Here is a 27,992-nt window from a genome sequence, read left to right as displayed (position 1 = left end):
ATCACCTTCTTCTTTACCCTCTTCGTCTTCCTCTTCTTCTTCTTCTTCCTAATCATCTTCTTCTTCTTCATTACTGGACAAAATGCCTTTTGGAAACTCTGAATCAATTATTGGAAACTCTGAATCACTTGCTGTATAATCGCTTGAATCATCACTGTTTTCATAATCAATCATGCCGTCTCTTAATGTCACCATTTTTTTTAAATGTGAATAAAACCACACTCCACAAGCAAGAATTAATTTTGGCCAATAAACATCGACCTTACAAACAAGCGAGAACGTAATACATTCAAAACCAATCATTGAAGGCCAAACTGAACACACCCACATTCCATCAAATAGGAACAAATAATAACGATTTATTGAACAATTACATGGGCCACCATCATGTCCAACAGCAAGCAAACAGTTAAGAGACATAAGTACATAGTGTAACTTTTTCCACACACAGACAGACAGACAGACAGACAGATAGACATGAATGGATTTTTATGCGTAATACATTTCCAAACCAATCATTGAAAGCCATGCTGACCACAACCAGATAATTATGGACTGTTGGAAGTACTTTTTAAACCTCCATAAACCTTTAAACTCCTTCGACCGCTTTAGACCCGTATAGATGATGAGTCCACATTATAGGAGTATGCCTCAGGAGTATTTCATTGGTTGTAGTATCGTTCTGAATCCGACCATGGCGACCATTTTTGTTAACATATCCAAGGTTCGTATGCAGCTTGTGGCTGCTTGGCTGCATCATTTTCTGGAAGCACGGCTGTGCCGGTGATGCAATGCTCCCTATTAACCGTAAGCTGGTCCTCATTTTGCCGACCTCGGAAGGTTGACAGGCTGAGTCAACCCACCTGGTGTTATTTCAATGGCACGATAGTGGATCGAACTCAGGAGCCTAATATCTCAAGCGAGCCACCTTAATCGTTAAGCCATCACCATTCTCGTGGATTACTCAACACATGTTGTTGTGCCTTTGTGTGTACAGCTGTTCTGACATGAGTTTTTCACACCCTGAGCGGAGGTGACGTGTGCTTTCTATTTCTACCTTGCAGAACCGACACCTGTCCGATTGACTCGGTCTCGCCATTGTCTTAAAGCCATTGGTATATTGTCCTTGTTCTTGAGCATTTCCCAGTTGAGCTGACCTCTTCTTCGCCACTCCATTGAGCCTTTTTTGACTATGCCCAGTCTGTCCACCTCTTTTTATATCTCTCTGCTCTTTCATCATTCCCCCAGTAGTTGATGTATTTCTCGGGTGTTTTCCATGAGCAAGCAGCTTGCCCTTGCTTGCCGAGCCATCCGTCCCGCAGGAACCGCTTTGCAAGCTGCTTACTACGTGATCCACCAATGTTTAATTGTGTTAAAAGCTTCCAAGAAGATCTTTAATGGTTAGCTGCTATTCGGTAAGATAACCAATGATCGTTTTTGAACCTTACAATACAAAACGGGTCTTGGTTTGATCCAGAATTCCCGTTATGTTTTCATTTTTAAACAAAAATCCCTAATGTTTTTAACGAAGTAGCCGATTCGACATGTGGCGAATCTGCGGATTGGAATTGATTTATGAACTCTTCAGAGATTGCTTGAGTACACGGACTTCACTCACACGGTGTTTGTCTGCATTGAACTGTGCGGTACTGCACTATACTGTACCCTACAATACAGTGTGCAAGAACCAACATTTGTCCATTATGGAGCACAGAACGAATCCCACGGGATCGAGGAGCTCTGATGGAGGTAACCTGCTCGGTCCGGGAGGATCTTCCGAGGATGAGGAGTCTGGATCCGGTACGTGCTGTTCGTTCCCGTGCGGGTCCGTGCTGTGCACCATGTACGTTACCCTCTAGCCTCTGCGAGCGCGAACATGGATGAGGCGCCAAATTACATCCTCTAAACACGTTTTCCTGCTCCATCTGGTTCTATATAAATTATAATAACCCGGACTCCCATGTGACTTTCGGAACCACGTTTTACCTTTTGAACTCCGTGCTACGTTATACGTCATGACGTTTACAAGCTCTTTCCATCTGGTGTAACATTTTTGTAATTACTAATCACCTCACAGCAAATAAATCAGTATTAATAGTAATTATGCGTCTGCCGGCAGTCCGAATTTATTGTATTATCGAATTATTTTGTGAATATTCGAGCAGATATGAGGTAAGACGGAGATCGCACATGATAGGCCGAATTGTTGGACAGATATAACGTAATGACGTAATTACGTATCGATCAGATCCACATGTCTGAATTATGACCCCAATCAGCGACGATCCGGATCACGTGTCAATTTAATTATTTACAATCCTTGTCCCTCTCTCTTTTTCTTTCGACGTCTTGGATCGGAATCCACTGATCCCTATACTAACAGGATACGGTGCCGAACGTTAATTGGAGGTCCTGAAGCCACCGGAAGCGCGCTATCCGCGGTCCAGAAGCCACCGGAAGCGCTCTATCCGCGGTCCTGAAGCCACCGGATGCGCTCCATCGGCCATATTACTTCTCCCACAACACAGACAAATCCCGTTTGCGTCAATACAAATACTGTACATTACTTGCTTCAAGATGCATATTTCCTTTGAAAATTCCACCTTAAGACTTGATTTTACTCCTTTCTCACTTGATTTGAGTCCATCCACGGCAGGGTGACCAGGTCCGAGGAAATAAAATACGTGACACTCAGGCAATTACCCTTAAGAAACCGAATGTGGTGCTGGGCACACACGTTAAACAAAGGTAGGCCACAACGCTTTGGGTTAACTCGAGCTCTTTATTCGTTGCTCACTCATCAGCACTGCCGTGCTCGGGGCTGCGAGCCCGCGTGTATATCTGGAGGCCACGCCTCACCTGGGGCGTGGCTGACACCCACTGGTGTGCGGCATTATGTCACTGCGCCAGCGAGCCATCGTGTCCACCACACGCGCCCCCCCAGAATTCCCGCGCACCTGAAGGGTCAGTTTGCGAGGCAACCGGATGACCCGACCGAAGCGTCCTCTGGCGGCTGGCGGCGTCTGGGATGCGGGGATGCCATCTGGGATGCCTCTGGCGGCATCTGGGATGGGTGCAGGGCAGGGGGGTGGCGTAACGGCAGGGTTGGGCGGTGCTGGGGGTCTGCCCACCGGGAGGCGGCCCCGATGCGGGGGCAGAGTCGCTGGCGGGGGGTGGTCCAAGTCGAGGTGGGCCGGCTTGAGGCGGTCCACGGAGATGCGGTCAGGAGTACCGCCGATGTCCAGGGTGAAATGCTTCGCCCCGGTCTCCAGCACGCGGAAGGGCCCGTCGTACGGGGGCCGCAGCGGTGTCCGGTGGGCGTCGTGGCGGACGAACACGTACTCCGCTGTGCGAAGCTCCGGGGCGACGTGCGTTGGCGGGCAACCGTGGTGCGCCGTCGGCACCGGGGTGAACCTCCGGGCGGTCTCCTGCAGGGCGGAGCCGTGGAGTCGGGGAGGAACTCGCCCGGCACCCGCAGCGGTTGTCCGAAGACCAACTCCGCCGCGGATGCACGCAGGTCGTCCTTGGGCGCCGTCCTGAGGCCCAGCAGGACCCAGGGAAGACTGTCGACCCAGCCGCTGTCGCGGAGGCTGGCCCGGAGCGCGGCCTTCATGGCGCGATGGAAGCGCTCGCACAGGCCGTTGGCCTGGGGGTGGTAGGCCGTGGTGCGGTGCAGCTGGACGCCGAGCCCCCGCGCTACCGCCCCCCAGAGCTCCGAGGTGAACTGGGGGCCGCGGTCGGACGAGATGTCCGAGGGGGTGCCGAACCGGGCAACCCAAGTGGCGATGAACGCCTGCGCGATGTCCGCCGCCGTCGTTGCTGCCAAAGGCACGGCCTCCGGCCACCGGGTGGTGCGGTCCACCATGGTGAGGACGTGGGTGAAACCCCGCGAGGGGGGCAGAGGTCCCACTAAGTCCACGTGAACGTGGTCGAACCGACGTTCGGGCACAGTAAACGGGGCCAGCGGGGCCTGGGTGTGGCGGTGAACCTTCGCGCGCTGGCACGCGAGGCACGTCCTGGCCCAATCGCGGACGGCCTTCCGGAGGCCATGCCAGACGAACTTGTCGGCGACCAGCTTCTGGGAGGCCTTCGTGCCCGGGTAGGACAGGCTGTGGATGGCGTCAAAAACCCGGCGCTGCCAGCCAGCGGGCACGATGGGGCGAGGCCGGCCGAGGGAGACGTCGCACAAGAGGGCCGCGCCCGCGCCGTCGAACGGTACCTCGGTGACGCGGAGGCCCGTGACGGCAGTCCGAAAAGCCTGGGCAGCGGGGTCGGCGGACTGGTCTGCCGCCATCCGGGCATAGTCGATCCCGAGGTGGACCGCGTGGGCGATGGACCGGGAAAGGCAATCCGCCACTGGGTTGTCCTTCCCCACGACGTGCCGGATGTCCGTCGTGTACTCGGACACGGCCGAGAGGTGACGCTGCTGCCGGGCCGACCACGGCTCGGTAACCTTGGCCATCGCGAAGACCAGGGGCTTGTGGTAGACGAAGGCCGCGAATGGGCGGCCCTCGAGCAGATGGCGGAAGTGCCGGACCGCCAGGTGGAGCCTGAGCAGCTCACGGTCGAAGGTACTGTACCGCCGTTTGTGCGGGTGGAGCTGCCGGATAAAAAACGCCAGTGGCTGCCAAGCTCCCTTCAACCATTGCTCGTGCACCGCGCCCACCGCGTAGTCCGACGCGTCGGTGGTGAGGGCGATCGGTGCATCGGGCGCCGGGTGCGCGAGCATTGTGGCGTTAGCCAAGGCGAGCTTCGCGCCCGCGAATGTCGCGTCCATCGGCTCGGTCCAGGCAACGTCGCCTTTGCCCGGCTTCCCCCGGAGGGCCTCGTGCAGGGGGCGCAGGAGCTGGGCGATGCGGGGCAGGAAACGGTGATAAAAGTTCACCATGCCCAGGAACTCCTGGAGCCCCTTGATCGTGCGGGGGCGCGGAAAACCCCTGACCGCCTCCACCTTGGCCCGTAAGGGGATGGCCCCGTGCCTAGTGACGCGGTGCCCCAAAAAGTCGATTTCGGTGACGCCGAACCGGCCCTTAGCGGGGTTGATGATCAGGCCATGCCGGCCCAGGCGTTCGAAGAGCGTGCGGAGATGGCGGAGGTGCTCCTCACGGGACGCGCTTGCGACGAGGATGTCGTCCAGGTAGACGTACACGAAGTCCAAGTCACGCAAGACGCTGTCCATAAGCCGCTGCAACGCCTGGGCCACATTCTTCAACCCGAAGGGCATCCGCAGAAACTCGAAGAGGCCGAATGGTGTGATGACAGCCGTCTTCGGTATGTCCTCCGGCCTGACAGGGACCTGGTGGTATCCGCGGATGAGGTCCACCTTGGAGAAGAGGGACATTTTCGCCAACCGGGCGGAAAAGTCCTGGATGTGAGGGACCGGGTAGCGGTCGGGGGTGGTAGCATCGTTGAGGCAGCGGTAGTCTCCGCACGGCCGCCACCCACCGCCGGGCTTGGGCACAATGTGCAGCGGCGATGCCCATGCGCTGTTGGAGCGCGGGACGATGCCCAGTTGCTCCAGCGTGGCGGACTCCTCCTGCGCCACGGCGAGCTTCGCCGGGTCGAGGCGGCGCGCCCGGGCGTAGACCGGTGGCCCCACGGTGGGGATGTGATGCTCCACCCCATGCTTGACGGCCACCGCCGAGAAGGTGGGCCGCGTGAGGGCCGGGAAACTGGCGAGGAGGCGGGTGAACTCGTCCGCTGCCGGAAGCGTGCAGACCAACCTCGCCGGGACCGAACCGCTCAGCAAGCCGCTTGGCGAGCCGCTCGGTGAGCCGCCCAGGGAGCTGCTCAACGAACTGCTCAGCGCGCAAGCAAGCGAGCTGAAGGTTTCGGCTTGGACAAGGCATCTGTGCCTCACGTCCACCAGCAGCCCATGCGCACAGAGGAAGTCCGCTCCGAGTAGGCCCATGGGGACACCACTAGCGGTAACGAACGTCCACTGAAAGCGCTGCCCCCCAAACCGCAGCGAGAGACAACGCTTCCCGAACGTGCGGATGGGCGTGCCGTTGGCGGCAAGCAAAGCGGGGCCCCGACCCTCAGCTTGCTTGTCGGACGCGGAGGCAGGGAGGACGCTCAACTGCGCTCCCGTGTCGCACAGGAAGCGACGACCCGAGGAGGTGTCTGTTATGAACAGAAGGCTGCCAGTATGGCCGACGCTCATGGCAGGAAGCGAGCGCCGGCCTGGCCGTTTCCCGACCTGCCAAAAGTACAAGGCGGGCGGCAGGACCTGGCCTTGTGGCCGAACCTGTTATGGAACTGGCACCAGGTCTGGCCCAGTGGTGGCTGTCGCACCGGTTGTGACGACGGTGGTGGGCGGGGCGTGGCGGCGGCCACGCGCGGATCCGTCAAACCTGCGCCATTTTCGGGAGGATCCGAACGCCATGCCACGTGGCGATCCGAACCACTCGCGCCGTGCGCAGCGCCGGGATCCACGACGGCCGTGCTATATGCCGGCCGTGCGTCGTGGGCCGCGAAAAACTTGTCCGCCTCCCTGGCCAGGGTGCGCGGTTCCGTAATGGTCGAACCGGCCAGCGCGAGCCGTACCTGTACAGGTAGCTGGCGGAGGAAGAGAGCACGGAAAAGGAAATCTGCGTGGCCGTCGCCGAGCAGGGACAGCATGTAATCCATGCAGGCGGACGGTCGTGTGTCGCCGAGGACGGGAAGGTCCAAAAGACAGTCAGCGCGGTCGGCCCCTGTGAGGCCAAACGTGTCGAGGAGAAGTCGCTTGAGCGCCGCGTACTTGCTCTCGTCCGGCACGAGGAAGGACACGACTCGGGCGGCCGTGCCGGATCCAAGGGCAGCGACCACGTAAAAGTACCTCGTGTTGTCCGCCGTGACGCCCCGGAGCTGGAATTGGGCCTCGGCCTGTAGAAACCAGGTGTCGGCCTGCGCTTCCCAGAACTCCGGTAGCTTGATCACGACAGCGTTGGTGGCCATAGCGCGTTCGGGGAACAGCAACGGCTAAACCAGTCGGAGGTCATCAGTGTGGTGCTGGGCACACACGTTAAACAAAGGTAGGCCACAACGCTTTGGGTTAACTCGAGCTCTTTATTCGTTGCTCACTCATCAGCACTGCCGTGCTCGGGGCTGCGAGCCCGCGTGTATATCTGGAGGCCACGCCTCACCTGGGGCGTGGCCGACACCCACTGGTGTGCGGAATTATGTCACTGCACCAGCGAGCCATCGTGTCTGCCACACCAATACAATTACCCTTCAGATCCCTTCAGAATTACCCTTTAGAACACATTACAGCAACTCTTTAGAACCCTTTATAACCCATTACAATTACCCTTTTGAACCCTTTGAAATCACCCTTTAGATCCCATTACAATTACCCTTTAGATCCCATTGAAATTACCCTTTAGATCCCATTACAATTACCCTTTAGATCCCATTACAATTACCCTTTAGATCCCATTACAATTACCCTTTAGATCCCATCACAATTACCCTTTATATCCCTTTAGAATTACCCTTTAGAACCCATTAGAAGTCCTGGCGGTTCAGGGTGGACGGAGGGGAGATTATAAAAGTGTGGGAATGATCGCGTCCTTCTGGTTATTTACTGTTCGATCAAATAGATCAGCAGTACCATATTTACATGTTAAGGCAAAAAGTTTTCGGTAATTCGATCTTTACTCTGAAATAATGATGTTCTGCTCAACTAATAACGTGAAAACAACTTGTTTCCAAATATAAACTTGCACTAAAAGCTGGAAAAATGCTGAAGTTCGTCTTATAAAGTCTAATGAGAAAATGATAATCGGAACATGTTCACGTGAAAAAGTAAATAATTACCAAACTTTCTTCAGAATGTTTATTATCCAGGTTACCTTTTCTGCTTCTGAAGAGTATTTTACTGTGAATAAGGTTTTGATCCTTTGGCTTGTTGCGGCGACCATCAGTTTAGACTTGAGCGTGCTTCCTGCAGCATGCTGCTTGATATGTGGTAACCATCAGTTTAGACTTGAGCGTGCTTCCTGCAGCATGCTGCTTGATATGCAGTAACCATCACTTTAGACTTGTGCGTGCTTCCTGCAGCATGCTGCTTCATATGCGGTAACCATCAATTTCAACTTGTGCGTGCTTCCTGCAGCATGCTGCTTCATATGCGGTAACCATCAATTTTGACTTGTTCGTGCTTCCTGCAGCATGCTGCTTGATATCTGATAAGTCATTGTGGGAAATGGAGAAACTCCGCGAGCATACTGTAACTGTACAGTAAGCCTCATGACAATTTTCAGTATCCTTTATCAACCAGTCAGCCTGGTGTTGGTTGGCTTAGCGGTTATGGTGCCGGCTTGGGATCCTAGGATCCTGGGTTCGAATCCTGGTCGATCGCTAAATTAACACCAGGGGGGTTGACTCAGCCTGTCATCCTTCCGAGGTCGGCAAATTGAGTACCAGCTTGCTGGGATGAATGATCCCGGTGTGTACCCCGGTTTAGAATAGGTACACCGTATCCCTGCGCATCATAAGAGGCGACCAAGGGTTGGCGTCAGGAAGAGCATCCGGCCATAAAAACATTGCCTCAAACAGGGAACCATGATTGTCATGGGACCCGCAAGGCTAACCCCCGCTCTAGCGGGGAAAATGGCCTTAAAACGATCATTCATTCATATTCTTTATCAACCAGTCATAACTGGTGGAAAGGAACTATTCGTCACAAAAGACACACATCCTTTTTGTTGTCGCTTTCCTCTTTTTCAGTGAACTTTGGCCCTTCAAAGTTTCACCACTCCCTATCCCATGATGCCATGACAGTGTTTCATTTTGGGCTGCTGCTTGGCCTTATTGACGGCATATTGTTGCCATGATGAAAGTGTACGCACCAGTGCTGCATGCTGCCTTTATCTCCCCTTTTCAAATGTCGTTCGGAGGACGAAAAATACGGGACAAATGGCGTCCCGGGAAGGTTTGAAACGGGACGCAGGACATGTGAGTAAAAAACTGAACATCCTGTAAAATACGGGACACCTGGTCAGCCTGATCCACGGTTTGAAAAAAGCATAGTTGTGGTATTGATGAAATGCCATCCTGTGATGCTTACAGTTGTAAAACCCGCGACAGTCATGATAAAAAGAGAAGAGGAAACACATTTCCTCAGTTAGTGGGTGGTTCGGGTGCAGCCACTCGGCTGCTGGTTGCATCATTTTCAGTGGGTGCGTCTGTCGTTGATGCAATGCCTCTCTATAACCAGTTATCTGGTACTCATTTTGCCGACCTTGGAAGGATGAACAGGCTGAGTCAACCCCACCTGGCGTTAATTCAACGTGATTCAAACTCAGGACCTTAGGGTCCCAAGCCCGACGCCCTAACCATTACGCCAACACGGTAAGTGGCATTCACCTTAGTTATGATCCAGCATGCGGGAACTCATGAGAGAGCAAAGATGGCGGACAAATGGCTTCAAAAAATGAGCTTTCCCTGCTATCCAGTTATAATAGAGATCAGTGTTGAAATCTGCACTTTTCTTTTATTTCACCCTCTTTGTAATGTGTACGGCCATCCGAGGATAATTGTGAATTTTTTTCTCTTTCATGGGCAGATTTTCCTTAAGCTCTGCCAGTGTGTACACACAAGATACACCATGACGTATGGTGAGGACAGACGTGTAAGAGGCAAAAAGTGAAGAAGGCACTGCCATTCAAAGGGTTTGGACTCTGAAAAAAGGGTAAACGTGGTGAGAGGCCTCAGCGAGTGTGTTGGGCTAGCAGGATGGCCTCGAGGTACGCAGACGTTGCCTTGAAGCTGTCTCGCCTGCGTTCAAATCCCGACAGAGCTATAATCTGTCATACTGGTGTTTCACAGGCAGGGTGATTCATCAATGTGTGTGTACCGTCCCTCGGATGGACAGTAAACGGACGTCCCGCCTGCTGGTATTCATTGGTGGACATTAAAGATTCCACGATGTTCCTTGGAAAGAGTAGGGGAGTTCACCTCTGCTGCTGAGCCTACTGCGGAAGCTTAGAGCTCTTCATGTGCCCCCAATAGAAATTCCTGACTATGTCAGTGCCTGTGGGGTGCTAGAATTGACCTTTGGCCTCGGGCGCCACAAACAAACAAAATTATGCCACTGGGGGTTGAGAATTAGTAAATATTGACCAAGAGAGATTGTTGGGTTTGTTTCCTTTACTTTGTGTAAGAAAAAAACTCCTAGTTGCTATACTTTTCCAAGTAGTTTCAAAAATATATTTTTCACGACATTAAAAAGTACAAATTTTCTGGATATCTGTTGTGATAATGAATTTTTTAGAAATGCTCCTTGACGTTGAGTTTGAATGTGATGTTTTATTTCAGATTTTATTGTGAAAGTCAAGGTGGAGTCTGAGATCGTTGATGATTCCTCCACACTTTTCAAAGGTTTGAACAACTACAATGTTCCTGTTTTTGTTCAATTTGAATGATGATACTTTCCTTCCAGAATATAAACACTTTTCTCTGTTATATCTGGTACCTTTTGTGTTTCACACCATGCAATTGTCCATTTTATCAGTACAGTATTTATCGAACTGATCGTCGCAGCCATGTTATCCTCTCAGTCGTAAGTACATATGATTTTAAACCACAACACTTTGTTCAGATATATATATATACGTATATATATTTTTTTGAAGATATATATATATATATATATTGTAACGGATTTGAGAATCCTGTAATTGTTGTAAATATCACCCTCTGTAAATAGTGTCATGATTCCTTGTAAATACCTCCGTTAATTGTAAAGGTCAAAGGTCGTCCCCTTAGTTAATCCATCGCATGCATGTAGAAAATCATATACCCTTCTAAATAGTTATTTCTTATTCTATGTAGTATAAGGCTCTGTTTCCCACTAGTTGACTCTGCATTGCACCAAATGACATAAGATAGTTCCCTTTTCAAATCCCCCAATCATCTCTTCGAAGTGCCAGTGCATTGGGCAGTTTTCTTCACCCCAACCTCCATTACGCACGCGGTCAGCTCGGAGAAGAAAGGCGTGTCTCCACCTCATCATGAGAAGGAGGAGTGAGCCAGCCCCCGATCAACCAACCAAGGATGAGGGGTTTGACCTGAGAGGGCGGAGAGAGAGCGTTCGAGGAGGTTCGCGAAAGTTCCATGGGCGTGGTTATATAACCCGTCGCCCGGAGCCTCCCACCCGGAGTCCATCGGAGGAGTCCACCGGAACCGCAGCCCACCGGAGCCCAGTTGAGTCCAGTCCAGTTAAGGAGGAGCTGTGAGTCCAGTTGGAGCAGATAACCAAGGAAGCCCCCCACAGCAGATGAGTAAGGAATCCACCGCAGCTGAACCAACCACAGCTGGGTGGAGTTGAGCTTTAACGGCGGTTCGACCCGTGGCCGCGAAGCAACGCCGCCGTGCGAACGAAAGTGTGGAGAGTCGGCGGCTGCTCACTCCCGGCCCGGCCGTTCTCCTGTGTCCAGCTGAATCTTCCAGCCCTGTGGTCCCACCTCCTCATCCGTCCAGCCATCCACCTCCTGCCATTCCTGTCCATCCCCGTGTAAGTCTGACTGTCCTCTGTTTGTCCGTGTTGTCCTGGGTATAAGTTAAGCTTGTATAAGCTAGAAATTGCTCTGTGTCCCTCTCCTCCTTCCATTTTCTGTATATTACTGTGATTGCTTCTCTTCTTGATTTTGGTTTGTGTAAATAATTAATAAATCCCTGTGTTCTTTCTTTACCCCTTTTGTTCGTTCACATCCGTTCGTCTTTGTGATTTCCCCATTGAATACCTGTGGCACGATTTGGGCAACGAATAGGATCGTGTCTAGTTTTTGTTAATGGTTCGAGCCGCGGGCTGCTAATCCGCTCAGCAAATAACATCTTGTCCGCGGTCTCGAACGAGGTTGCTCACCTGCCTCGTGGAGGGAGCTGGGCAGCTTCAGGACTCACGTCGGTCAGTCGCAGGCGAGGGGATTAATCCCCCCTTGGTAAGGGGAAAAGGGGCCGACGGTGAAATCCATAACAATATATATATATATATATATATATATACAGTTGGTATCAAAAAAAAGGTAATCCAAATTCATGGGGTTAATATGCAAAGGTTATTTATTTTGACAATTTACATGTGGTTTACTAATTAAGAGGAGATCCTCAGCTTTCCATTGATACCTCATTGCTGTCACATATGACCGAGTACGTGTTCATTGAAAATGACAAGTTCAAATCGCATTTTTACAAGTTTGGTTAATCGATGCAAGTCAGGATAATTGGTGCAAAATGAACGTCAGATGTGAACTTTTCTCAGGAATGATTGGCCTTTATGCACCCACACCTTCAACATGTCCACCTCCCCTTTCAACACAAAGCTCATGGCGGCGGGGCATGCCCTGAACTGCTCGTCTCACCATAGCCGGGTCATTGCACAAAGCATCCACTTCATGTTGAATACGGCCCTGCAATTCGTCAAGATCACGGGGAGGAGTTACGAACACCTTGTTCTTTAAATGTCCCCAAAGGAAATAATCACATGGTGTGAGGTCAGGTGATCTTGGCGGCCATTCCACTGCATGGTTGAGGGTGATGACTCGGTCTCCAAAGAGTTCCCTCAGTTGATCTCGGACAGCGATAAGACGATGTGCTGGGGCGCCGTCTTGGGCCCAAAGATATTTGAAGACAGCACAAACCTGTCGCTCAAAGTTCTCCTCCAGCTGCGGTAAAACTTCATCATTGATCATCTGCAGATACCTGATACCATTGACATTCCTTTGAAAGAAAAATGGTCCGATCACCTGACCACTTCCACAAAGTCCCAACCAAACAATCCACTTTTGTCGATTCATGTTGGTGTCAAACTGAAATTCCGGGGGTTGTCCTGTCGGTGCATATTCAAGAACATTATGGGTATTTACCTTGCTGTCCATGGCGAAATCAGCTTCGTCGCCGATAACGAGATACCACAGGAAATTGACATCTGCTTCGCAACGTGCTATCATCCATCTGGCAAGCACCAGCCTCCTGGCAAAATCCCCTGGTGTAAGTTGATGCCGGTTGTGAATCCAATATGGATGTTGGTGGAGGTCCAGTCTTGTGATTCGGTTGAATGTTGCTGAAGGCAATCCCGTCCCATTTCGTCTTGTGCTGGTATCCCTAAGATGCTCCAAACCTTGCTGCCTTACTGCTGCAATGTTCATTTCCGATCGCCCAGTGCGCCTCCTACCAGAATTCTCCTTGTTGTGGTTGAGGCTAGTGCCATGCTCTTGGTATTTTCTAACATTTGCCCAGATGGTTTTGGCTGCTGGAGGCTCTTGTTCTGGGAAACGTTCCCTGAACGCATCACGAGTTTGCTGCAAACTTCCAGTTTGGTGAAAGGTTGTAACCACGAAGGTCTGCTGTTCAGTCGTAAGTTGAACCATCTTTTCAATGACTCAGACTGTCTCTAAACCCATACACTGTGGGCCCATCTTAAATACCCATCTTAAACAAAGGATGACGCAACCGACGATCACCAGACCAGCTTGCCAATTTTACATAATCAACTTGGCAGTCGATAAGTAATGCATCCATTTAAAAGTGTCTTGCACCGATTAGCCAAACTTGTAAAAATGCGATTTGAACTTGTCATTTTCAATGAACATGTACTCGGTCATGTGTGACAGCAATGATGCATGAAAGGCATCAATGGAAAGCTGAGGATCTCCTCATAATTGGGAAACCACATGTAAATTGTCAAACTAAATAACCTTTGCATATTAACCCCTTGAATTCGGATTACCTTTTTTTTGATATGCACTGTATATATATATCTTTATATTGTTATGAAATAATATACCATTTTAAATGAAAATGTAGATTTAAGTGAAGCAGGAACAAGTTCAGTCAATTGTACTGTGGTAAAAGGTGGTTTTAAAAATGAATGTTAATTCCTCAGTATCGTCCAGCATGTCAAAGGCAGCCTAGTTAGGCTGGGCTCTTATTGGTGTTCTCCAGGTCACAGCCTCTTGGCTTGCTGGCTGAAACTATGTACTGATGATGGAAAAGGTGGGGTTTCGGTCCACGAGGCTTGGTGCAGACAGAGCTGTGTTGAGACTAAGGTTTGAGTTCTGCTCACAAGAAAGAGACATCGACTAGGGCAGAGGTTTGTTATCGAGTAAACTGGACTGGACCAAGGCCCTAACATTCACTGAGACAACAGAATGCAGACATTTAGACACCAGGCCTTTTAGTTGACCTTGTGTGAAACATGTAAAACATCATGAGGGCTTGCATCGGATTCAGGAGGGCAAGAGACGGATGGAGTGGGATCACCAAACGGATACCTCGCCTTGGGGAGTGGGGTGGGGGAGGCGGGGTGCATAAGCTAGGGAGCTTGTGAGAGAGGGTTCGGCTGCATGCAGTTTACCGCGACGAGCTATGTATTCAACCCAGCATCCAGTGAAGGGACATGAGTGCTGTACGAGGACAACAATGGGTTCCACTCTCCAAGCCCTAGTTCACTAACTGGCTGCATTCCTGCGGAGGCTGGTCGTCTTACCTACTGCCGGGTATTTGACGAATGCTGCGGTGCTGGGGTCGAAGAGATGACATCCAGATATAAACAACCTCTCTGGTCACAGAGACGGCACCAAGAACACGGCCTGATTTTTCTCCTAACTCTTCATTCACTCCTCCTCAACTCCCTCTCTTTCCTCATTCTACAGCGGCCAGTATGCATAGCATTCTTTACCAGCATGCACTTTCTGTATTCAACATCACTCAGCTTGCTCTGTGGACACAGAAGTCTGATGCGTACTTATGTGAGACCAAGCTCACAGATAGAACTTGCAACGCGACTGGTGTGGTCGGACTTCAACCTGTACAACCCAGCTGGACAAGATCGTTTGAACGTGTGAAGTTCCGACCCTAACCATCTGTCACCTGCTGAAGTCTTATGTATTATGAACTGGTTACTGGAGATAAGTTGCCGACCATGAAAGTTTGAATCAATGCTTGACGGCATACAAATCTGTGAAATGTGTGTTTTATAATATGGGGGATTTTAATCATTGGAGGTTTATTTTCATCAGCATTAATTATTTTAAGTATTTTAAAGGTAGACAGTAGGGATTAATAAATATTGTTTATTAAATTGCGTTCTGCCTCACATTGTATGTTGGTTTCACCTGAATTGTGACAGACTGGACATATTATTGTCCGCAAGTCTTTTCTGCCGTGCTCCCCTCGGGGTAACTGGTACATTGGTACTTCAGAATAGCAAGAGTAACAGTATACATAGTCGAGGCCCATGGAAGCGCTCGTACTGGTACAGTGAACGAATCAGGACGCAACAGGACAAAAGGAACAGCAGAGAGAGAGGGAAAACGCCAACAGTACAGGTGAAGGCTGGCCAAGATAGAGCGAGGCAGACAAACAATGGGTATGGGGAGCAGGAGAGGATGCATGAGGTGGACAAGATGGATACAGAAGGAAACTCTCAGGAGGGTAAACTGGAAATTTGGAAGGAGGAGGGATTGGAGTGGGGGATTAACAAGGATAGAGATACCATGATTTTGGATTGGGGATTATTTGAGATGGTGGTGAACAGCTGTATTGGATATCTGGATGGATGAATGAGATTGAAGAGGATGTGGAAATTGGAACAGGTCGGGGTGCCAGACCGTATCGAAGGCACGAGATATGTTAAGGGAGACGGCTCTGATTTCCTGTTTGGCATTGAGGACCTCCATCCATTGTTGATACAGCGGAAGCAGCATTCCAGAGTAGAGTGGCCTGGTCTGAATCCAAATTAATGATCTGAGATCAAGCTACTGGAGAAGAGGAAGGATTTAATATCAGAAGCGATGATGGATTCCATGACCTTGCTGATAATTGGGAGCAGGCTGATTTGTCTGTACTTTTTTTGGATCTGTTTTTGCACCTTTTTGTGTAAAGCAGTAATGTTGGCTGATTTCCAAGCAGATGGCAGAAGACGTTAAGCAAAAGAGAGGGTGAAGAGAACAGAGAGAGGGTGTGATAGAGCGGCAGAACAGGTGGGATGATGCTGTCTGGTGCAGTTGCAGAATCAGAGTCGAGGTTTGACAGAAACCTTTCCACCTTGTCAGGAGAGAAGGACACAGAGTCCAGGAGCAGCTGGGTATGACTGGATAAGGTGGGAACAGAGAGCGATGGGTTTGGGACACAAGATTTTGAGACGAACACAGAGTTGAGGCATTCAGCTCTTTCATGTGCAGTGTCAGCTGTGTAGCCTTTTGAGTTAAGGGATGGAATGGAAGAGGAACAAACACCAGAAACAGATTTGACTAGAACGGCACTCGTTGGAGCGCATACCTCTGCCAGGCTGAACAGTTTGTATCCCACTGATAGGCCGGATCTGGATTTGGACGTGAACCAACATCTAATCGGCTTGTTCTTATCACCTAACCAACTCGTCCACCAAGTTTATTCATAACTCGTCCATAACTTTTTTTAAATATCATGTTGTATATCGCTTTGCGCCCGATCTCTCAATGGTGAAGAATCACTTATGAATAAAATAATTATCGTATCCGAATCCATATTCAGATCTTCACCCAAATCGAATCTCTTTGTCCTGGACACACACACAACTGTTCACCCAGTTTTTTCCAAATCCGTCCATATTTTTTTGAGATATTGTGCTATGTATCGGTTTTATCCCTATCTCTCAATGGTGAAGAATCACTTGCAATTAAATAATTATCACATCCAAATCCTTTTTCAGATCTTCACTAAAATCGAATCAATTAGTCCTTGTCACACACACAACCTGTCCACCAAGTTTCGTCCATATCCATCTGTAACTTTTGAGATATCCTGCTATATGTCAGTTTTGGCCACATCTCCCAATGGTGAAGAATCACATAAAAAATTATACCAGCAGGATCCGAATCCGGATCTTCACCAAAATATTATCATTCCGTCGTTGTCACATACATTACCTCTCTGCCAAATTTCGTCCGAATCCGTCAACAACTTTTTGAGATATCTTGTTCACAGACAAACAAACAGACAAACAGACAGGGGTGAAAACATAGCCTTATTCCACCTTCGTTGGAGGAGGTAACCAGACACCACCAGGATTTGGAGGAGGGAGACAGGTTTGAGAGTTCAGTCTTGAGAGTGGAGAAATATTGTTTCCTGGCTCTCCTGAGGGTAGATACAAACTTGTTCCGAGCTTTGTGAAAGGAAATGAGATTACCTTCAGTTGGATTAGCCTTCCATGAGGCAAGTTGTTTCAGGGCAACTGCCTCACACCAATATTCAGTGTACCATTTATATATGTTTTACAATTGCAGAACAATAGCACTTTTTATGTTCAGTCCTCCCATTTTAGGTAAGCATAAGTATTGGAACAAATGACTGACAGGTGTTTCTTATTGCTCAGGTCTTCCTTGCTGCATTGATTGTTCACACATAGAGCTTTGAATGTCTTGTCTTGGTTTTAGCCTTTGCTCTTGCCTTGGGAGTCTGCCTTTAGAGTCAGTAGGCATAAACCAACATGAAGACCAGAGAACTGTCTATAAAAGAAAAGAAAGCAACTTGGAAGCTGAAAGAACAGAATAATTCAATTGGAACCATAGCACAACAAGTGGGCATAGCAAATACAACAATTTGGAATGTCTTGAACGAGAACGCCACTCTTCGACGACACGACATCGACTGATATGCCGCCGCCCACATTATTACATCATGATAATACTTGTACCAAGTTTGATTTAAATCCATTCAGCTGTTCCCAAGTTCTCACATTTTTACCTGACATCACCTCTGACATTTGGCCTTTGACCTCGGGACCCCAAAATCTAATCCGTTAATCTTTACATCATTATACATATCTGTACCAAGTTTGAACGAGATCCCTTTAGCCGTTCTCAAGTTATAAACCTATTACAGATTTTGACCATTGACCTCTTGACTCCAAATTATATTCATTTAATCTTTACATCATTATACATACCTGTACCAAGTTTGAATTAGATCACTTCAGCCGTTCTCAAGTTATAGACCTATAACAGACTTTCAGCTTTGACCTTTGATCTCTTTGACCCCAAAATATAATCGGTTCATCTTCACATTATTCTATATAACTGTACCAAATTTGGTCAGATTCCCATCATTGGTTCACAAGTTATCGCGGTAACAGGATTTTTACCTAACATGACCTCTGACCTTTGGCCTTTGACCTCATAACCCCAAACTCTAATTGGTTAATCTTTACCTCATTATACATACCTGCACCCAGTTTAACTTAGATCCCTTCTCAAATTATCGCGGTAACGAAAACCTATCACAGACGGACAGCCGGACGGACAACCTGGAAACATAATGTCTCCGGAGACTTCGTCGACGGAGGCATAAAAAGAAAGAAAACACTCGTGTACTTAGCAATATACAACGGCCAGGTTGGCCAAGGAATACGACTGCAGTTGATGACAGAAAAATCATCAGAGCTGTGAAGAATTACCTGAAAACCATTGTCAGTGACATCGCCAACAATCTCCATGGTGCAGGGGAGGAAGGGTATGACAACTGAAGACGAGATGGAATAAATCTGTGCATGAGAGAGAGCAATTTACTTTGGAATAATTCCCAGGATGATTTGATGTCAGAGACAGTAGAGATGGGAGACCAGTCCAGAAGTTTGATAGCTGCTTGAAGACCGTGCCAGTCGGCTTGAGTGAAATGCCAGACTTGTCGACGCTGAGAAGGCTCTCTGAGAACGACCTGAGAGATGTCCACTTTAACAAGCATATGATCAGATGAACCGATTGAAGCAGAAGAAGAAGAACAGCAGACATTTTCAGGGAAGTTAGCCATAACCAAGTCCGGAAGAGAAGATGCTCCGTTGACTGAGATCCGGGTCGGGAAATTGACAGATTGTGTCAGTCCCAATGAGTCGCAGAAGTCCTTTGCTGAGGTGCCATGGCTGGTGTGAGAGGTACCCACACCCAGCCAACTGGCATGATGACAGTTGAAGTCGCCACATATGAGGAAGAAAGAGGTTTTTTTCAACCATGTTTCAAGTATGATTGAAAATCGGAGATTGAAAAGCAAACACTTCTTGAACATGTATTGTGATAACGAGTTTGATTAGAAATGATGTCCCTTGAAATTGGTTTTGAGTACAATTGTTTTATTTTCAGATTTTATTGTGCCTGTGAAGGTGGAATCCGAGTTTTTGGACCAGTCTTCTGCGCTCGCCAAAGGTTTGAATGACACCAACCTTCATGTTATAGTTCTACTTGGTAATTCTCTGCCATAAAATGTTTATTAGTCCACCACCAAAAATGGCCTCTAAAGGTGGTTATAGTCCCCTACCTGGAGGGGACTAAAGGTTTGCTCTCCGTCTGGCTGTCCATCTGTCTGTCCCAGCTGTGTTTTTCTGGTCTTTTTTCCCCAAAACCCTTAACATATCCAACTGAAACTTGCTATATGGCTTTGTTATGATAAGTTGCAGAAGAAGTTTGAGTTTCGGGTTGTTTTTGCCAATTTTTCTTGGTGTTATGACATTTTTTCTTGGTAATATGTATTGCAAAGCAATTCTTGTTTGTTTTGCTAACTGAGGTTTCTCGTCGATCTTTACCAAATGGCAGTCATAATTTCTTTATGAGAGACTGACTGTTGGGTGAGGTATTGGTTCGGTGCGATGTTCATGCGAATTAATCTTGTGATTTGATGTGGAATTAGTTGTTTATTATACAGAACACCCTTGTTTTTAGTAAGGGCATTTTATGAGATATTTCACAAATCTGTTAACTAAATTGTTACCAAAAAATTTCTTCACCAATATGTTTGTAAAGGTGTGTAATAACATGTGTTAAAATGTTGAAGTTCAACTCCCGTGGGAAACCCAGAAAAAAAGCTGTTGAATTCGGGTACCGAAAAATTATTTTCGAGAATTTTTATTTTTTTAAATCGGCCCTTAAGTAACTTATGAGGGGTCAAATAAGGGTTTTTCATGATTCTGAGTTGATTGTTAACATTTATATTTTCACTTGGCATACTGATGATCAGCCGTGCGCCCTTGGCATACTGATGATGGCCTGCAGCGGCAAAGATGTGAAGCATCTTGGTAACAATGCAGGACAGATGCCCATTGTGGTCTGCAAGTCGCTCGGTTCTGATAAAGACCTTGATCACATCTACCATGTGGTGGTACTCCACCCAGAGTGCAGGTGTTCTTCCTCCTTTTGCGAGTCGTTTGAAGGTTTCTTCAAACCTTTGCTCAAACACTGGCACTACTGGGTCTGAGTGTCTGGCTCCCATCTTCCCATCAGCCACCTTCTCCATGAAGGTCTTCATGTCACCACGCTCCTCCTCAGTGAAGGCAAGTTTCATGATGTGTTGATAGATGGTTGCATCGATGAGGAGGTGAACACGGATTGCCTTGTCAAAACATCCTCCATCCATGATGTGGTTGGCTGTCGTACTTCCAGGATAGATCAACTGGATCACATCTAGTAGTCCAGAATCTTCCATGATGTTACCCATTGATCCAAGATAAGACTTCAGCAGGTGAAAACCACCCAACCTTGGAATGACGGGTAGATTTGCCTGCTTTATTATATTCACAGCCTTCAGCCAAATCGGAAGATCAAAGGTCACTATAGCGACCCCAGCGCGCCGTATGCACTCTTTCAGAGTGGTGAAGATGGTGTTGAGGTCATTAGGGTCTCCTTCAATAACTGGGAGGAACTCGATCTGTGTGCTCTGCTTTGCATCATTAGCATGGATTCTCTTCATCCAGCCATTCTAGTTGGAGTGTGGGAACTCAGGATCGTTGGCTTTGATCACCCACCCCGCTGCCCAGAGTGTGTCACCTGGAGTGAGGAGTGGCTGATCATGAGCCAGGGAGGAGGAAAGCTCAGTGAGGGGGAGAAACATGATCGCGTTCGTTCCTATCTGTTTCCTGTTCGTAAATGGAATAATCTTTACTTCAGTTCCTCTCAGGATCTTAGCTTTGTCGAGTGCCTTCAACTTCACCCGGGGGAAAGCTGCTGTTGTCTGTGGATCTGGCAAAGGTGGTGCCGGAGAGGTGACTTCGATCCAACCCATTGAGTGAAAGGGAGTGTTTCCGTGTATAGAGACAATGTTTAAATCTATATTGTCTCCAACAAACTGAGTGACTGCATTGTTTGTTTCCCCAACCTCCATAAAGACCACCTGATCATTACTTGACAATTCACTTTCACTGGCTGGCACTTTGGCTGTCATCACTGATTGATCCTCAAGCGCAGCATCAACCGCAACCTCATCATTGATCTGTTCATCGGTTTCCTCCACAATGGTGTCAAGAGTGCCAGAAGTATCTGGAACATCATCTCCACTCCTACTATTAAGGAAGCAGTATTTGTAGTTTTGTGTCTCCGTGTAAGACTCAGTGTATCCCAGCCGGTGGAACTTGTTGAGCATCCATTTTGACCCAAATCTATGATCAAGTTGTATGGTAAGCCCCATTTGGTGTGGCAATACTCCAGACCGAGGTCGACAGGCCTTAATAAAATTCTGCCCCCAAACGGCAACTCTTTCGTCTGTCTTGACAATTGGTCTCAAGAACATCTGAAGGCTTGCAGGAACAAGTGTCAGCTGACTATCGATGTCAGTCATACTGTGTGTGGTGGGGTATGACTTTGGACCTAAATCAATCAAGGCAATATCATTGGATATGAACTTGAGTGCCGTCTTTATGATCTGAGTCTTCTCATCTCCATGGTCAAGATTAGCATGATGCCCTTGCAGAATATTGTCGGTGCCATCTTTGAGACAGAGTACATCTGCCCTTCTTTCCTGTGTTGTGAAATACAAGGTGTCTTCGTATTTCTCTAGAAGTTTTATCTTTAGCCAATGCTTTGAATAAGAAAGGCTCTTCTCTGGTGACTGATCAAACTCCTGCAGCTTTTCATGGACTTGGTCCATGTTCATTACCCCATGCTCTAATTCTGAGTCTAACCATTCGCAGAATTCAATAAAAACTGCCTCTCGCTCCTCATCAATACTCCTCTGTCCTCTCTTCCTTTTTCCTTCCTCATCAGTCTTGGACAAACTGTCACCTCTCGCAAACATAAGTTTGCATCGCAAATGGTACAGTGTTTCTTCTGCTACCAAGTCGTTGATCCCTTCCAGGCGTCCAGTGACTTCAGTGCCCCAGTCATCCCCGCGACTCCGTGCTGTCTTCAGCAAGCTTGCCTTCAGTGTATCTGCAGTCAAATTATCTGGCACTCTGTATTTCTTTCTAGCTTGTGCTGGATTATTGGCGCTGAGGAAGCGCCTCTAGCGATTGACTTCCAGCCAGTGTAACGCTAATTCCTGTCACAGGAATTCTGAGATCATATAAGTGGGCGTGGCAGTTCCTGATTGGTTCGTGTTGGGGGACTTCTGGGAGAGGCTTCATAAACAAATATCCACCATTTTATTAACTCGCATAGCTTTGAGGCCTGCTTAGTTAGGCCCGTGCTGTCTTTCTCCCTCACACAGGTTTATTTCAATTCTAATTCGATATATCATTTCATTTTTAACAGTCGCTAACATAGTGTTAGACTCGGTTGAAAAAATTGCCGATATATATTTTTTAAATCGCTGCACGGTCGGTCATACACCGCCTAAAATAACAGACGGGAAAATGGCGAGATATATTAAAAATTCGTGGCGGACTTTCCAATTCCTTTGCATTAATTAAATAAAATAATTCTGTATACTGATTTTTATTGTCATATTCTTCATTATGCCTATGTACTCTGAAATAATGAGGAATCGGGAATAACAAAAGTGGATATGTCAAATCTTACTCGATCCCATATTACATGTACTTTCATTGCATACAAATTATACTTCCTCCTAGAAATTCCATGCCCGAACCTCAGCGCAATCCAAGAGGATTCACTTGTTTTTGTAGAGCTGGGCTGGTTGGTTGCAAAGAATGCATACATCCTTATACAGGAGGTCAACTGACTGTGATCTTCTAGAACTGCAGCCAGTTGATGAACTGAACTCACAAGTAGTGCGTCTTCTCTTCAACTTTGATGACTCTTTCTCTGCCTTTGATGCTTGAGCTGACTTCTTGGTGGTTGCAACAAAGTTGTTGTACAGATCATTTTTACACTTCTGGTGGTACCTCAGTTTTCCTTCCTTTTGAGCCTCCTTCATACGTTCCACAACAGTAACATTTTCGACAGTTTCCGCTTGTTTCAATAAAGTTGAGTATCCCTTTGGAGTTGCCTGTATGAGCCTTTCAGCTGGTGTATCCGAGCGTGGACAGATGAAGCAATTGAGCACAGGTGGAGTAACGTCTTCATCCATATTGCTAGACTCCATGTCCTGCAAAGTAGAAAATGAGATATATTTAGAAATTATTTTTCCACAAAGGAGTGTCTGTGGTGAAATATAAATGTTAACAATCAACTCAGAATCATGAAAAACCCTTATTTGACCCCTCATAAGTTACTTAAGGGCCGATTTAAAAAAATAAAAATTCTCGAAAATAATTTTTCGGTACCCGAATTCAACAGCTTTTTTTCTGGGTTTCCCACGGGAGTTGACCTTCAACATTTTAACACATGTTATTACACACCTTTACAAACATATTGGTGAAGAAATTTTTTGGTAACAATTTCGTTAACAGATTTTCATATGTTTCCCTTACTATTTACACATGTTTATGATTAAATTCATATATGTGGGAAAATTACACACCCAGACCAGAAATCGAAACCAGGAATCTAATTTTACCACAAATATCAATTTAATTATTTAATCCTGTTCATTAATGTAATTGCTTCACTACGCCCCCAGTGGTGTTTATAATAGAGGACATGGATTTGTTCCCCCATTGGAGGAAGACCCTCTGGTGTTCAGGATGTTGGTGCTCCTATGGTTGGCAGTGAGTGCCCTGCAAGCATTGATGGAAAGAGAGTGGCAATCATATGTGTGGGAAAATTGTATGCTCAGTCATGGTCGCCCAGATAGTTCAGATGGCAGAGCACTGGTATTATTTTCCAGAAGAGCTGGATTCGATTCCTGGTCTGGGGGAGTAATTTTCCCACATGTATGAATTTAATTATTTATAAGCCTGTTCATTAATATAACGTGTTTATAATCCTGGAAACATGGGAGTTACGTTTGGAGTCATGCACTGGAGCGGTTCACCGGAATCCGCCTCTCGCTCGTCGTAATATGATTCCACAGAGCGCAGTGTTTACAGTGAGATAGGTACAGTGCAGTGCTGTATGTACCGTGTATCTCAGTTACTAGTCCAGGAGCTATTTCCTGTAAAGGCCTTAGAAATACAGTCGTGGCCAAAAATATTGGCACCTTTGCACTTTTTTAAAATAACTCACAATGTTTTCGAAAAATAAGTACAAGAGTAATTCCTCATACAAGAGTAATTTTGTGTATCTCACTCAAACACACAATCCATACTATTCTTATGATGTTATTGTTGTGGAATTTTGCCCCCTCCTCCCCCCTACCTTTCCACATCACAATATAATGATAACTTGAGGTCAGCAATATGTGTATGGGAGGAAAGGAGTATAACAAAAATTGAAAGGCTGAGTTTCCATGAACAAAGCAAAAATGTGCGAAAATTGTTTTCCCCACCTTTTTTGCCCGACACTCTCTCGTGAAATCTCATGACAATGGCTAAAATCCAGGAGCAGTTGAAGAGAATAAGTCTGGTTGTAGAGTGGGTTTGAGGGGTGGTACCACCTGCAGAAGTAGGAGGAATAAAAAGGTGATTATCAAAAGTGGCCCCTTGTTTAACCAGGCCATGAGTAATGTTTGAGATTTTGATTTTTAATAAAGGCACGGAGTGAGGCGATAATCCCAGGGCACAAATTAAGAGTTCAGAGAATTATCTTTATCAGGCAATGGAATGCAGACAGCTATTCTGCAACAGCGAGAACACCAAATTGTCATTTCATCATGCACTTCCTCTATTTCCAGACCACCCTGCCCTTTCAGATTCACGGATTTTTTTTCCCATAACCCCTCCTTTGTTGACCTCTTTGGTTAAGTCAGAAAGTGTGTTTTTCTGTTGGAGACCCTGTGCGTTTCACCCCACTACTTAGAATGATTATTTTAGTTTCCATTTGCTTGTTTATCCCTACCTTTATTGTGATGAACTGTTGTCACATGGTTTGCAGGTGAAGCTCAAGTAGTGAAGTCAGAAACTGTCCAAAACAACCTTCGTCAGACTTCCCAGGATGCTTTGAGCAATGATCATGTAAAGCAGGAACCGTGTGATTCTCCACCCATGCAGCCAATCAAGGGTGTTCAGCTGCTCGAAGGTAAGCCGGCTCTCAAAAGATCACATCACATTGTGTTTACTTGTTTCGTTCATTCTTTCATGAAGAAATAATTTTGTTTCAAACCTTACAGAATAACAGGTCCATTTAAATTGTTTTCACTCAAATGGCTTGATTGTGATTGAGGCAGGGATACCTGTTACATTTAAAATGCACGTTCCACATAAAGTACACTTATTCAAGATTGTTGCATCACTTCGGACACCACCTGTTGCAGCACGTCCACATCTGAGATCATTTGTCGAGTCGGAAGTGAAAATGCACACCATTTATTCAACGATGTTCTTTATTCTCTGTGATCTTGCGGCAGCCACTATCATTGCTATTTCTGTCACCAAAATTGGAAGGAAGGAGGTTATGTTTTCACCCCTGTCTATTTGTGTTTTGAGCAGGATAACTGGATGGATTTGGATAAAATTTGGACAGTTGGATGTTTTGGGGACAGTTGGATTTGGACAGTGAGGGAGTTTGTTCCAGAGGGGGGGAGCAAAGAGGAATGAAAGCGTGAAGGTGAGCTGTGAGTGATTTTGGTAACTTCACCAGAAGAGGGTTGCCGGCAGATCTTGTGCGACCTGCAGGAATATTTGGGGGACAGAGCACAGAGACAGAAAAACCACCTGCCTGCAGTGAGTGAGTGAAAGGCCCTCGGAGTTAGCTTCATCACAGGAGATTCCAATGATTCTGAAAGCTTTGGTTTCAACAGCGTGAAGCCGAGCTCGGTGTGAGGCAGGAGTACCAGCCCAGAGGGGAGAGCAGTATTACATTGAGCTGCGGATGAAAGCCTTGTATGTCGTGAGGAGCTCAGGTGTGCCAAGGAAGGACTTCGCATGACGGAGGATGCCCAGTCGGCGACTGGCTTTGGAGGCCAGCTTGGAAATGTGGTTTTCCCAGGAAAGATCGTGGCAGATAGTGAGACCCAAAGCTTGAGTGACAGAACTTCTTGGAGAGGATTGTTGAGAAAGTAGGTGGGAGGGTTGTCCAGTCGGTCTTTTCGGAGAGACACAGTAAGAGTGTGAGATTTGTCAGGATTGAAAGACATGTTCCACTTGTTTGACCAGTCTGTGATTTTGTCCAGGTCTGTAGAGAGTGGGGAGGCTGCAGACTGCCGATCTGAATGATGAGGAATGGAGCGGCAATGAGTGGAGTCGTCAGCAAAGAGATAGAGAGGATTTTCCAGAGAGTCGGAGAGATCATTGATGAAGATCAGAAAAAGCACAGGGCCCAGAACACTGCTTTGGGAAACTCCAGCCTGAACAGGAAGGGGAGATGAGAGAAATCCATTCAGGGCCACACGCTGACTACGACCAGAGAGGAAGTCCGCAAGCCATGCATGGAGATTTCCATGGATTCCATAGGAGGAGAGTTTGGTGAGCAGAGAAGAGTGCCAGACCGTATCTAAGGCACATGATATGTCAAGGGAGACAGCTCTGATTTCCTGTTTGGCATTGAGGATCTCCATCCATTGTTGCGACAGCAGAAGCAACATGTCCAGAGTAGAGTGAGCTGGTCTGAAACCAAATTGATGATCAGAGATCAAGCCATTGGAGAAGAGGAAGGATTTGATATCCGAAGCAATGATGGATTCCATGTCTTTGCTGATAATTGGGAGCAGGCTGATTGGTATGTAGTTGCAAGGATCTGTTTTTGCACCTTTTTTGTATAAAACGGTAATGTTGGCTGATTTGAAGCTTATGGCCAAATTTTATCAAAATTGTGTTTGTAGTTTCAGAGAAGATAGAAAATACCTATTTCCCCACCCTGCTCCTGTAGACTCCCTTAATGAGTGCAGATTTTGATGCAGTCTATACACCTTCGTTCGGCATCAGATACCAAGTTTCATCAAAATCGTCTGTTTGGTTCAAGCAATAATGACTAAAGTATTTACAGACTCACTCACTCACTGACCCATGGACACTGCTCGATCGCAGAAGCTCACCTGACTAAAGTCCAGTTGAGCTAAAAATGGAATCAGTGGTTTACTTTCTCAATGACAAGCATGCTAATCTACTTGTGAAACCTGATATATATCAAATGGCATTTCAAAACATAAAAAACTAGAACGCCACTCAGTAGAGCGCATACTCCCGCCGTGGGTCAAGTTGAAATAGTACGATTTCTCAAAAGTTTGAGGGAGTAGTTCAGTGACAACACAAGACAAGACAACACAAGACAAACACTGCACAGATATATATTTAGAATATATAGAAGATAATGTAAAAAAAAAAAAAAGGCAATTTCACTTACATTTTCGGATTCAGCGTTCATTTCTATATAAGTGAGTGTATTTTGAGGCATATGTGACTTCAAATAAAATCGTAAGCCAGGAAGAACGTTCGTTTCATTCCTTAGGGATACAACATGTAAAAATGGCCCAAACGTCAAAACAAAACTCGCTCATTTTAAGTCGTACAAGCGAATGCGACCACTCATTCTTCTGGGAAGAATCCTGTGCACATGCTTGTCACATTTATAACTCACCTAAGTCTTTATAAGTTCATCAAATACCGACACCGCGACTGACATTCGCTGAGGTGAATGTTGATATCTCTTCTGAGGTAAAAAAAAAAAAAGAAGACAAAAAAAAGTTTTAAAGCATTATACATATCAAACGATACATTTTATGAAACGGGGAAACCGAATACACACTTTGGTGGTTTTAAAATGACAGAATATGTCTTCATCAGGAAAAAAAAAAGAACCTTGAAGACGACGCTGCTAACAAAATACACCGCT

General features: G+C 47.0%; 1 protein-coding gene across 1 annotated transcript; it reads left to right on the top strand.

The window, feature by feature from the left end:
• The first annotated feature begins 1,618 nt into the window (after nt 1-1,618).
• On the top strand, nt 1,619-27,944 carry LOC137428590 (uncharacterized). The gene is made up of 4 exons (XM_078777177.1): nt 1,619-1,800; nt 10,303-10,365; nt 19,101-19,163; nt 25,098-27,944. The coding sequence occupies exons 1-4, from the start codon at nt 1,704-1,706 to the stop codon at nt 25,310-25,312; spliced, it is 438 nt and encodes a 145-aa protein (XP_078633303.1). The 5' UTR covers nt 1,619-1,703; the 3' UTR covers nt 25,313-27,944.
• Nucleotides 27,945-27,992: the final 48 nt, after the last annotated feature.

This window comes from Myxine glutinosa, chromosome 5, assembly GCF_964187855.1.
Source record: "Myxine glutinosa chromosome 5, kmMyxGlut1.1, whole genome shotgun sequence".
Lineage (NCBI taxonomy): Eukaryota > Metazoa > Chordata > Myxini > Myxiniformes > Myxinidae > Myxine > Myxine glutinosa.
This window is presented reverse-complemented; position numbering and strand designations above follow the sequence as displayed.

Bases quoted from the DNA above. Each gene is read 5' to 3' on its own strand.
- LOC137428590 (XM_078777177.1), top strand. From the start codon at position 1,704: ATGGAGCACAGAACGAATCCCACGGGATCGAGGAGCTCTGATGGAGGT. The intron at 1,801-10,302 runs GTACGTGCTGTT...GTTTTATTTCAG, and splicing joins GGATGAGGAGTCTGGATCCG to ATTTTATTGTGAAAGTCAAG. The intron at 19,164-25,097 runs GTTTGAATGACA...CATGGTTTGCAG, and splicing joins GTCTTCTGCGCTCGCCAAAG to GTGAAGCTCAAGTAGTGAAG.